General features: G+C 51.9%; 1 protein-coding gene across 1 annotated transcript in view; it reads left to right on the forward strand.

Annotated features, from left to right (window-relative positions):
• LOC105183137 (zwei Ig domain protein zig-8) overlaps nucleotides 1-9,219 on the forward strand; it is a 30,014-nt gene extending 20,795 nt beyond the window's left edge. Inside the window, exons 3-7 of the mRNA XM_011141042.2 lie at nucleotides 4,347-4,531; nucleotides 5,085-5,298; nucleotides 7,172-7,358; nucleotides 8,198-8,319; nucleotides 8,793-9,219. Of these exons, the coding sequence (XP_011139344.1) occupies nucleotides 4,347-4,531; nucleotides 5,085-5,298; nucleotides 7,172-7,358; nucleotides 8,198-8,319; nucleotides 8,793-8,929 (845 nt within the window). The 3' untranslated portion in view covers nucleotides 8,930-9,219. The remainder of the gene's footprint in view (nucleotides 1-4,346; nucleotides 4,532-5,084; nucleotides 5,299-7,171; nucleotides 7,359-8,197; nucleotides 8,320-8,792) is intronic.
• The last annotated feature ends 3,305 nt before the right edge of the window (nucleotides 9,220-12,524 follow it).

Below are 12,524 nucleotides of genomic sequence, written 5' to 3' on the forward strand. Positions count from 1 at the left end.
GCTGAGACTCTCGAGCGTTTTCATATTAAGGTAGAAACGAGAATATCGCGCTATCCGCGAATCTTGCTACCTACTCCACACATCGACGCACGCCGGGGCTCTCGCCTCGTCCCCGGCGCGCCTCCCCAAGCAACAATTTCAAAGCTCAATTCAATCGGAATCCTTCTACCCGTTTGTTTTTCAATGTGGTTATTGTCTATCAAATCAGACGGCGGGGGGTATAAATAAAAACAAAGGATTCCTCCCCCAGGCAGCAGGATGCAGCGGGCTACGAATATGAGACCGCACACGCGCATGAGCGCTCATAATTGCTACATAAGAATGCTTTGTGGTGTAAAATAAGAGAAAGAAAAACGAACAAGGACATCGACCATCGTATATTTCACTTATATACTGCGTTAATCCCGCTAAGAGGGGTCGTACGTGAGATGCTGTTCCTTCCTCCCCCCCCTCTCTCTCTCTCTCTCTCTCTCTCTCTCTCTCCGTGAATCAGACACCGTATACATTTTCAATAGACAGATAATTGCTCACGCGACAGATTAACCAGCACTTTTGTAGCTCTCTCGCGTATAATTGGTAAATCAACATCGATTCCATTCAGGAATTTAACGCTTCGCCTGAGCGATGACCTTTTACCAGCGCTTCCACTTTACAATTATTCGTACTGGTTGAAAATCGCGCACATACGGATAAACGGCGGAAAAGTAAGGAGGAGAGGAACGACAGCGGAGGGATTCAACGAGTCTGAAATATCGCGACTATTGCGAGGGACATTTAATTCTCTACTCCGTTGAGCTCGATCTCGCGCTGCCTCGATCGGATATTAATAAATTGATAGTACTGCGAGTATCGAAATGTACATTTCCCGCGTTCTCTTAATCCGTCCAACCGTCGATATATCTTCGCTGCATTTCGACCGACCGACCGACCGAGCAGGCAAGCTGAGAATTCACGAACGGCCGCGACAATAAAATTGTAAAGATACGTAAAGTACATTCCGTTTGTGGCATCAGCGAAATGTCGATCGGTGAAATATTGCCGCGACCGTATGCGAGAATAATTCGCGCGTTGATAATAATAAACATGTTTGCGTAAATTAACAAAGACACATCAAATTACCTCGGGCGAATTATCTGCTCATTAAGCGGATATCATTTCCCGCTTAACATTCCCCGGCCATTAATGATGTATCGATCGCTGCAAGAATATCGTAATTAATCGATCGAACGCGACGTAATAACTCGATTAAATGTACAACGAGACATTGCAAGCTCGGGGCTCTCGTGACAAATCGCGCAGTTTCCTAAGAACGGCTATAAAACCCGCACTGCGACGGGTGATTAAAACGGTATTCTTTAAGCTGCGATCCCTTAATTCGCTCATCTGATTAAGGCGCGAACCGTGAAGACTGAAAGGGACAAAGGTATGAACGTTGCCGAAGACATTTAGTCTTCTCTCTCTCTCTCTCTCTCTCTCTCTCTCTGAACGCTTCCGTATAATCGAATCAATAACGGATGGGTAATTCCCTCCATCGACTGGAACAAATCAGATCAGTCACAAAGTTCCAGCTGTAAAGACACGTGACGACGAAGAATCGTTTATCGTAATCGTAATTTGCGGACGCGATATCGAATACGATCGTGCTCGCGAGTGAGAGTGAGTGAGATATAAGAGAGAGGGAAGGAGAGAGAGAGAGGGAGAGAGAGAGAGAGAGAGAGAGAGAGAAGCAGGAGACTCTCGAGGCTCGTATAAAATCATAGTGTCTCTCCGCTGCCTCTCCACGCAAGCTCGTATCAGAACATCCGGGCTTTCGACAGCCATGAAGAAAATCAGGGATTGACCCGAGGCGGACCTCGGGATCGTAAGAAAGTGCCGTAACGCACTCTCGCCAGGATACATGTTAGGTCGTTCGCGGACCTGGAAGATACTCGGTCAAGCGATTTTTCAAGGTTCGCCTAAGAAACTACCGTCGCCGTCTCGACGGTTCTTGCGATTTCGCCGCAGCGGCCCGCGGAAGAAAATTTCCCAAAGTATCTCTCTCTCTCTCTCTCTCTCTCTCTCTCTCTCTCGCATCTCCCTCATCCCTCTTCGTCGCGGTTAGGTTCAAACTGCCGATTATCGCTGTCGAAGGGGGATATGACGGATGGATTTCTAGAGCGCGGAGAAAAGAAATTGAAAACGCGTATTTTCTCTCCTTAAAATTCACTCACCGATCGGAGGGACGCCTTCGCGCTCGACGGTACTCGAGTGACCGACATAGTACCCTCCCCTCACCACTTCTCCCTTTCACTCAACGTTATTGCACTCAATAGTTGCGGTCCTCGCGGAAATTCCAAGTTCGTGCGAGCCGTGAAACAATACACAAAGCGCGACGGAGAAACGTTGGCGGCGTAAAATACACCGCCGGTACACCTTAGCCCGCAACTTTCCAACGCCGTGTCGTTCGTTGCGGCGAAGCCACCTGCTCGCCATTACAGCATAATTGTAGCTTTTGTGTTTCGAGTGTCCGTAAAATTTCTGAGTGCTTCGCAACCTGCGCGGCGAAACCTCCGTGCGGTTACCAAGCGTGCGAAATAAAGGGTCAGAAGGTTAACCGGCTGCAGCTTTATCTGGCGTCCTTTTATTCCTTCGCGCGTTTGCTTCGTGTCCGGATGAAGGAGAGTCGAGGATTTTCTCTCCTTCATCCGATCTTTAACGCGGCTGAAAATCGTTCGAATCGTGAAATGTTCGTCCATTTGAAATACTTAATACCATTTAATGGTTAGCGGATGATAGAAGACAAAGAGACAGGGAGAAAGAGAAAAGAAGAGAGGAGAGCGGGAACAAGAGGAATCTCCGTATCTATTATTTGGCCGAATATCGTTCGTTTTACGATGCCGCCCCCCGTCCATCTCGCTCCACCCTTTACTGTTTTTTTAATTAAAACACATTCGCTCCCCGATTCGAGCTCGACCGCTCCCTCGCTTCTCGCTCGTCAATCTCGATTATTTCAAACTTCCGCTGTCCTACGGCATTCAGAAAGATATTGCCTCGCGTTGACTCGAAAGCGGTCGCATTTCACTGCTAATCGTCGCGCGCTCCTGTGATTTCACAACGCGAATACGACAAGAGATTGAGCTTTAAAACAAACGCGCTGTAAAGTCACGTGTCGTGCGGGAATCAATCTGTCACGATGGAGAAGATACGAGAGAGAGAGAGAGAGAGAGAGAGAAAGGGGGGGGAACAAGTAAAACGCTCGAAACGAAAATTTCTCTTCTCGTGATTAAAACCAAACGTCCAATAGCTTCATCGGAGCGATTGCGGGGTGGACGATATTGCGCGCGCGTGATATATCGTTTCGTACTATGAAAAATTTCACGACGTATTTCCAGACATATTTCGATAATAAAGTTTACAACGTGTCGTATATATATATATATATATATACACAAGAGCTTCGCGGCACCTTCTTTTTTACGGCGCGTACAAAGTTGCACGGGACGAAATTCCGTCGCGACGATTGAATCAACTTCTTGCGAGCAAGCCTACGGAAGAAATAAATGTCGCGGTATATCTGATCGCAAAAAAGAAAAGGAGAAAAGAAGGGAAAGAAGAGAAAGAAAGGTGCACTCGCGCTCCCACGAGCATTCGGAATCCGCACGTGTAATATGTTGTCTCGAGTGTGGGAGGAGAGAGCCGCGCGACGGACGGCGCGCGGCGGATGCATAAAACGATCACAGCGTGGCGAGTACACAATCCAGCCGAACTTACATGCACAACGCACTCGCGCCTTTTTCATGCCTCTCAACGCGAATCTCGCGTTTTCGCGAGAATCCCATTACAGCCGCGCCATTCGAGCTGGATGTGTCGGCCGGCTTACGCGAAAATCTCGGCCGAGATTGTATCGTGAGAAACATAGATCGAATCTTTATCCTACGCTTCTTCTACGTGTGGCTAACAATGCAAACCCCCCCCCCTCTTCTTCCCCGAAAAGGTAATCGCTTTGCGAGGGCGCCAGGCCAATGACAGCGTAAACGCTGGAAGATGCTAATGCTGTCGCGCGCGCCCCGCCCTCTCCCCCTGGCCCGTTGGGAGAAAAAGAAACATTTTCATCATCCCGCAACTGTGTGTCGCGTGCGTAACGGGAGCGAAGGGATGAGAAAGTTTCATATCCCCTTTGTGTCACATTTACCGCGCTCGTCTCTCTTCTCCGCTCCTCTCCCCTCTCCCAGCCCCTCGCCCAGCCGTCAGACCGTAGACCGTAGGTAATCGTACGCTCGATTCGCTCTAAATGGAAAATACGGCAAAAGTGCAGCGCGCCAAGTAGGAGCGCGCCGATAATTCGTTTGTCGATACACGTGTTTCAGAGGAGATAACCGCCAATCTGCCGCCGTTGCGAGTGCCGCGCTTGCGGCATCACCGTGTCACAGATTGGAATCCGTACTTCGAGAATGCGGATGGCCAGGGTATCAACGGGTCGCAAAGCGTGGCGTTGCACCTCGGCGCGACTGCCCTGCTCGACTGCCGCGTGGCCATGCTCTCCGGCAAGAAGGTACACACACACACACACGCACACACCTGGCGATCAATCATTCACGCTAATATCGGCCGACGAGGACGCGTTGTTAGCTTCTAACGATATCCGCTCTGCGTATTACCACCTGCCGGGAGTAGCCCGGGGGACTTTCCCCGTCTCACTCATGCACGCAATAGCACGCGTAAGATCAAAGCCGCGTGTTCAGTGCGACTAACGATGGCAACGGCTGCCATCAGCAGAGTTACTCGTGCGCGATCGTCAAGCTTGTAAGGACACGCACTCTCGGGCCCGACTATACGTTTCGTTCGATCCCACCGTCACCGATTCCGACGTCAGTTCCGCCCGCGACTGTTCTCAGTCGGCGTCATGCACACCTCGCTGTTCCCATCGGCCGAGTCCCGGCACGCTGCCGCTTTTCAGCCTAACGCGTGTACGTGTTAAGATCCGAGGTCGCACAAGTGCACTGGTAAATGGTGTAATGGTAAATGGTATAATGGTAAATGGCGTACACGGCGCGCGCATTCATAGAGCGCGAGCGGCAGACTAAGACGCGGGTATTTTCGCACAGGTCATGTGGCTGCGACGGAACGCCGACTGGGCGTCCCTCCTGACTCTCGACAACACCACTCACACCTCGGACTCGAGGTACAGCGTGAGATTCCAGTACCCGAACAACTGGAGACTGGCCATCTCCGGCGTGCGGAGGGAGGATCATGGGGTGTACGTCTGCCAGGTCAACACGCACCCGCCGCGGATGTTGGTTACGAACGTCACCGTTCTCGGTAATGCCGGATTTTTTACGACACGGGACGGAGGAAAAGGGACAGAGAATGAATGGACAGAGAACGAAGCGCGGGTGGGATAATCGTGCGTTTCTCTCGCCCGATATCGCAAAGTTCTATCCGGTCGTGTGATGAAACCAAGTTCTTCGCTCGGTCCGCGCTTGTCCGACCAGTTTGATTGCTCTCGTCACCGTGCGGCTCGTTGCGCGCTTTCTTCCGTACGTTCGACCACCATCCAGCTTCATGAGCCGCGGCTTATGTCAAAAAAGGAAGTCGCGCTCGTTTGCTGAGAGCGCCGCTCGCTCGCGAAATATCTGACGATACGCTACGTAGTCGTGTAACGAGAAATAAACATTTGCGGATGTTATCGCGGACAGTGCGGTATGTATTACCCCGACGGGGTTGCGAGAGCGCGAGAGAGATGCAGTGCGACGATGCGGAGCATTAGTCAACGAGGAGCGTGGCGAAATTAGAACCCCGGGGGCCGAATAAATAACGCCACGTTTGAGTAATTAGTTCGTGAAGCGTCCCGACAAATGTTCCCGATCGTATCTGACGACTTATTAATCGTCACGCCAACTTGATAATTCACCCATTCGTTACGCGTACCCGCTCGATAATTTCTTTCATTAACTCGCTACTCGTAGGTCTCTCTCATTCTACCTCTCTCTCTCTCGTACGTCGCGTGTCCGCTCGACGTAATCGGGACATCTCACACGCGCGCGCGCGCGCGCGTGTGTGTGTCACCTTTTATACGAGCGGAATGGAATTCAATCGCAAAATCCGCAGAATCACAGAATCCGGCTCATCCCCCATAAAGTAGCGGCCCGGTCAGCGTGATGTATTTTTCTTTCCTCCCTCACGTAACTCAGATCTACGTGTTTCACGCGTACGTGTTTTAGACGACCCCGTTGGGGGCTTGTTTTCGAGCCGATTGCGGGGTGTTTATGTAACCCGGCGGCGTCGTGGCGCCGCGGCATATACGCACGCACGCACGCACGCACGCACGCATCTCATTTTCCATCTTCGTTCGCAACCCCGCGCGCGCGCACGCCCATTGCGAATCGCGCGCGCGCGCGCGCCTCGAGCCGGGGAACAGCCGCGAATTTAAATTCCGTCCTCGCTACGATTCAATTACTGCAAGAAAATCTTGCGGCGTCTCTCCCCCTCGCTCTAGCGAAAACAAGTCAGCCGCAGTTGCGTCACGTAGCGGCGGCGCTACAAGACGGAACTTTATTTCACCTGACTTACCTCGCGCGTCAACGAATACAGCCGTACGCGCCAATATTGCAGCGCGCGCGCGCGCGCGCGCTCGCTCGTTCGCTTGCGCTCCCGCTAACTTCACGGCGGAAACTGTTCTCTTATACCGGCTTAATTACGAATGTCGACTACGTAAACGCGTGCGCACGCGCGCACACGAGAGAGAGAGAGAGAGAGAGAGAGAGAGAGAGAGAGAGGGAGAGAGAGAAGGAAGAGACGAAGAGAAAGAGAGCGGCTGTGAAGCAACGTCCCGGTCGAAAATTCGCGCTGCGTGGCGTTGGTCGTCGAGATTTACGGGATTTGATACAACCCCCGCCCCTCCACCGCCGCCCCCCGGAAGCTGGCTTTCCCAGATTTTGCGCGATCAATGTACGTGTTTTACTTTCGTTAATTAAACTGCATTCTACCGATTCACGTTCGGGCGTGGCACGAGAGTTATGCTATAAAGAACGAAAGAGAGAGAGAGAGAGAGAGAGAGAAAGCAACATGTATGACACGCAGGAAGAAACCCAAAGAGTAGAGACGCTAGTAAACGAGGGCGAGACATATGTCTCGTCGTCGGGGGACCACCGACCCGATACTGTCCATACGGCGCACGTTTGTGATTTTACAGCGCCGGATATTAGAATCGTCGACGAGGCCAGGCACGAGCTGCGGGACCGATACTACAAGACCGGAAGCGGTATCGAGCTATCGTGCGTTGTCCGGCCATCCTGCCCCGACTCGAGGGTACCGTATCCCGTCTGGCGGAAAAATGGTGAGATGTTGCCGGATCACGTCAACGTTTATCACGTTAATGGGTGAGCATAAATCGTAAGCGGCGATGGATCGAAGAGAGCTTCCCGAGATGGATGCATACAGCCCGGCGATCTGCATGCGCGCAAGCATACATGTGTGTGCGTGTGTGTGTGTCTGTGTGTCCTGTGTGTAGACGTTGTCTACACACATGAGAGCACGGGGCGACAAGCCGCCGCTCTTATTCCTCCGCGGAGCGCAACGCGAAGCGGCATTACCGCGTCGAAGCCCGCAGGCTGTGCGCGTTGACGAGCCTCGATAACGCTTCGCGGAATGCACTTGCCGCGATCGATTTTTCTCGAGACGCCGCGGCGCGCACACATATGCACACACACTCGCGCGCACGATCGAGCATTTATCTTTCTTTCCGGCGGAACTGCGAGAGCGCGCGCGGTGAAAGAGACGCGCGCTCCGCGTGTCGTCGTGTTCGCGCGCGGCTCGAGGCGCCGCGCCGCGCCGTCGCGAGTCGCGCGCGCCGCCGTTCGGCGATCGTCCCTCCGCCTCTCCGAGGAACGCCCGTCGAGATTGTCGCTGCGATAAAATTGCCATCACGAGCGATTTTTCATTCGACCTCCGCGTGTCGACCGATTCGCTTAGTCGGACTACTCGGCGAGGATGCGTTCCTTTTGCTCGCTTTCAAACTTCTTCTCCCCTGCGAGCCCTGGGAGACAGCGACGAAACACAGCCAGCCGCACGAAGATTACGTATTCTAACGCGCGGTTGTGTATTCCGTTATGGTAAAATGCGATACACCGCGGAAGGCCGACACGCGCGAAAGAACGCCGCTGTCTCGCGCGACAACATTGCGTAATCCAGCGGCCGTTTTTTTTTTTCTTTGTTGCAGATCGAACGAGAACATGATTACAAAGCTGCACATCGAGCGAGCGAAAAAGACTGACAGCGGGGAGTATACGTGCTCAGTGAGCCAATTCAGCACGACCGCGGTGCACATTCACGTCCTAAATGGTAAATTAAATAAAAAATCGCCCAACGGGGAATCAGCGTGGATAAATGGCGTTATGTACGCCGTCGCCGCGGCCCGACGGACGGGGAATATGTATTGTTCGCAAAATTCGTCACTCGCATCATTCCGCCATCTGCTCCCTCCTCGCGTCGGCGGCTTTGGACGACGGATCCTGCGATCCGACCCGGCTACTCGTCGATTTTGCGCGATTTTGTGCGTGCACGTGTGCCTCTCTAAAAATGTAATATCGACCTTCTTTCCCTCTTTCTTATTTTGCCCTCCTTTGTCTCGCCGCTGGTAAAATTGCTCGAATTCCGACGCGAATAGCAGATCGTTCAAAGCGAAGCCCTCCGCGACGCGTCGCAGTGCTGCACGTAGTTTCCGCGTGTGTGAGAGGATGCACGATGAATCTCGTGGCTCCCGAGTGTCTCTGAATTGTCGTCGCAACTAAATCTTCGTTCGTTTCGCCTTGCAGGTGAGAAGCAAGCCGCGGTTCATCACGATCAATGGAACGCAGCGCGCGCCGTCAATCATCACGCGGCTTTCGTCGAGTTTTACGCAGTGTTCGTCAACCTCCTGCTTCACCTGTGGCGAACTTATCAGCCCCTGTGAAAAGTTATTTTTTCAATGTCGGACGCGAGCGCGCGTCGCGCTCATCGAGCTTGAGCTTGAGATTCCCGGCGATGTTCTTATCGATATCCTCCGTGCGCCAACATGCTTCGAAGCGATCCCAGCGAGATACGAGTTCTTCAGTCATTCGCTCCTTCGTCCCCTCTCATCATCGTACACGACGGCATTACTACACAGCCACACAAGCTGTGAACGTTGAATGATTCTGTGTCAGTATTAAAAAACGCTATAAATAAACTGAGCATCGATGTTCAAATAAATATCGTACTTGTCCCTCATCGGCTCGTCTCTTTTCTCCGGCGTCTAACCCTCTCTCTGTGTGATCGACGAACGCTCTTTCGGACGACTTTCAATAAAACGACATTTCGATAGCACTGCAAGTTGCCGCGCGTTCCGGCGGCAAAGCGTCACGGCGCAAAGCGAGAGCTTGCCTTTACCGACCGATGTACACGAAGCTCGCGGAAAGCTGCGAATGGTCCCGCAAGTTCCCCATCACCATACCGCGATACGTATACCAGTAGTAGAGAATGATTCTACGCGAATATCTTGGCGACTCCAGCCGAAATTCCCGTTTTATCCAGTTTCGGCAAAACACGAGCGTTACGGTTATCCTCAGAGATTTTTTAACGAACAAAGGACTTGGCTGTACCGGGCGAGAGACGGAGCTTCGGCGACACTTCCGCGGAGGAAAATGATCACAGAATCATCGTCGACACATTCGCGTGACATTTCATGTACGACGACATTAACAATGTCGCATTAAGAAGGCGTTATCACATTTCGGAGCGGTGCCTTTTTATATTGAAGGATCGCCCGAAGAAACTTGGGCGATATGATAAAAGTCTTGTTGCGGCGAGGAACAAAGTTTGGCCGAGTGGCTTGTTAAAAAGTTAATACCGCGTTAAAAGTTCCGCACAGCTTGGTATCCATCATCATCAATATTATAAATAGCGGAGTGCGCGCCCCGTAAAATCTGTCTATCAAGTTACCGGGAGAGTACGTCGGCCGGCGCGAGTCGGACGCGTCTAAATTAGATGCGCATGCATCTCGACGTTACATTACCGTAACTCCGCTGCGGGTGTGCGGCGCGTGCATACTCACCCATACACACGCACACACACACACACGCACGCACACAGGTACCATACTTCTTTGTTAGCGGCTGTAATCCGCCGCGAGAGCGGCGGCTCTCCGTGCAAAACATCCGACAAGTAAGTTATGGAAGTTCTTTGTAGTTAGGCATAGAATGAACAGGTGTCTTGCGCAGAAACTTAAAGGCTCGCCACACCGACCGCAAACTCCCGCGAAATTTATACGATTGCAAAACAAACGGCGACCTCCACGAGCGATTAACGCGCGCGTCGTCTCGCGCCGCGTCGTCCGTCGCTCCGCGCACTCTTCGGAGGCTGCTAGATTTCGCCGAGATCGACATTTTCCTCGACTCGACATCTCCGCGGGGAATCCGGCGGGATGACCTGAGCTTCGCGTCATTAACAGTACGAGAAATCAGACTCTTCGCTGCGAACGAACGCTCTATTAACGGGCTGTTAGAGATAAGCGCGACGGCGCGCGCGCGCGCACTGTGCACGCGCCAAGCAACTATCGAAGTTGCAGTTGTTGCACTGCGCCATTGTGCTCGATGAGGATCTCATTGATAATCCACGCGATTGTGCGCCGGCAATCCGCCGCCCGACGACGATGTCGTACGCGTGTCGCGATCGCACAACGGACTCTCTCTCTCTCTCTCCCTCTCTCTCTCTCTCTCTCTCTCGGCGACTTCTCTTAGCAGGAAACAACGGTTTCGTGCGAGTCCGCTCTCGTTTGCTCAATAGAGCACGTCTAGGATGTGCGGCTACGACACGGAATCCATGTCGTGGCACCGACGCGGCGCGTCGCGAAGACCCCCGCCCGGTTCGTCGCGTCGTCTCTTCCGACTCGGCGAAATTTTGCGGTGCATTAAGCAACGAACGTATCGATCTAAGGTACGGCGCGATGAGAGGCGACCACCGAGAGCCACATCTCTCTGCTCCCGACCATGTTTTCAGCCTTTTAGCCTTAATGGCGCCTTTCAGATCCACTTAAAAGAATATTTATAAAATATGATGGGCGCGGCTGAAAAGTTGGACGCTACCAAGCGGGGGGAGAGGGAGGGCGCTGAGAGGGGAGGAGGCACGAAGTCGAATGGAAGAGCGGACATGGCCGCGGTGCGACGCGACGACGACACCTATAAGCCAGCTTCGTCAAAGTTTATCGGAGAATTTATCGCGACGACGACGCGAGGTGGGATACAAACTTTTATAACGACATATAAATCGCTAGTCATCGTCCTCGTCGTCGTCGTCGTTGATCGATCGATCGTACCGTCGATGGCTTCCTCGCGGCTCATGAATATTTTTAGCGACATACAACCTCCGCGAAGAAGGGGCGTGCGTTTCAGTACGTCCAAGTTATCCGCCTATCGAAATGCATTGTTATAGGCATTACATTGGGCTAGTGACGCATCAACGGCGCTCATGGATTTTCGCCGAACGCGATCGATCCCGTCAAAGCGACAGACAAAGAGAGAGAGAGAGAGAGAGAGAGAGAGAGAGAGAGAGAGAGAGAGAGAGAGAGAGAGATAGAGAGAGAGAGATTCGCCGCGAAGTGCTCTTAGTACAGCCCTGTGAATCAAAGCTCGATAGTGCTCGATAGTGCTCGATTAGTGTCCGCTTTGTTGACAAGAAAATTATTATCTATTCATTTATTTGTTTATTTAGTTATTCATTTATTTACCGGGGATTGCCCATTAGTGTACAAAAATATTATACCATTATAGAGAATCGATAATATGACAATAAAAATGTTACGTAAAAATGTTACGTAAAAAAAGCAGAAGAGAATGTCGTATAATCATGTTATTATGGGATCAATATTTGATAATAAATTGGGCCGAGTCGGGCATTATTGAGCTTTGATTTGTAGGTTTTTAGTCATCGTGGAAATCGACAGCGCGAGGGATCGCGCGATAAAAGAAAATGTACCGGTGGACACGGGCGATCGCATTCAAATAGTCGTCGGGGGGCTTCTTCCGATCCGTCTCCTTAGAGCCTCGCGATACGACGATTTTCGCGGTCGCGGAAGAAGATCCACGGCGTATGATCCGGGAGAAGCGATCCTGGAGGGTGTGAATCGTCTCTCGTAATCGAATCGTTAGCTGTGAATCGCGCCAGGTTGCCAGGGTTATCGATTCGCCGCGCAAAGTGGTTCGATGGCAACGTATTACCGCTGGTTACCGCCCGCAACGAACGGATGCGGTAAAGTAGAAGGTGAGGGTGAGCAATTATACGGATTAGGACAAATACATTGACACCAAACTTTTCGCCGAGCTCGTCCGCATCCGAAATGCACGTCCGGTAATTAAATTCCGCCGATCAATAGACGAACAATCTAATCGGCAGGAAGGAAGGAAGGAAGGAAGGAAGGAAGGAAGGAAGGAAAGAAGAAAGGAGAAGTAGAGAGGGAAAAAGGAAGAGAGAGAGAGAGGCAAGAAGGATTCATGGAGACGATTCTTTCGAGTCTGAAGATAAAACCGATGTGA

The sequence above is a fragment of the Harpegnathos saltator genome, unplaced genomic scaffold (genome assembly GCF_003227715.2).
Source record: "Harpegnathos saltator strain DR-91 unplaced genomic scaffold, Hsal_v8.6 scaffold184, whole genome shotgun sequence".
NCBI lineage: Eukaryota > Metazoa > Arthropoda > Insecta > Hymenoptera > Formicidae > Harpegnathos > Harpegnathos saltator.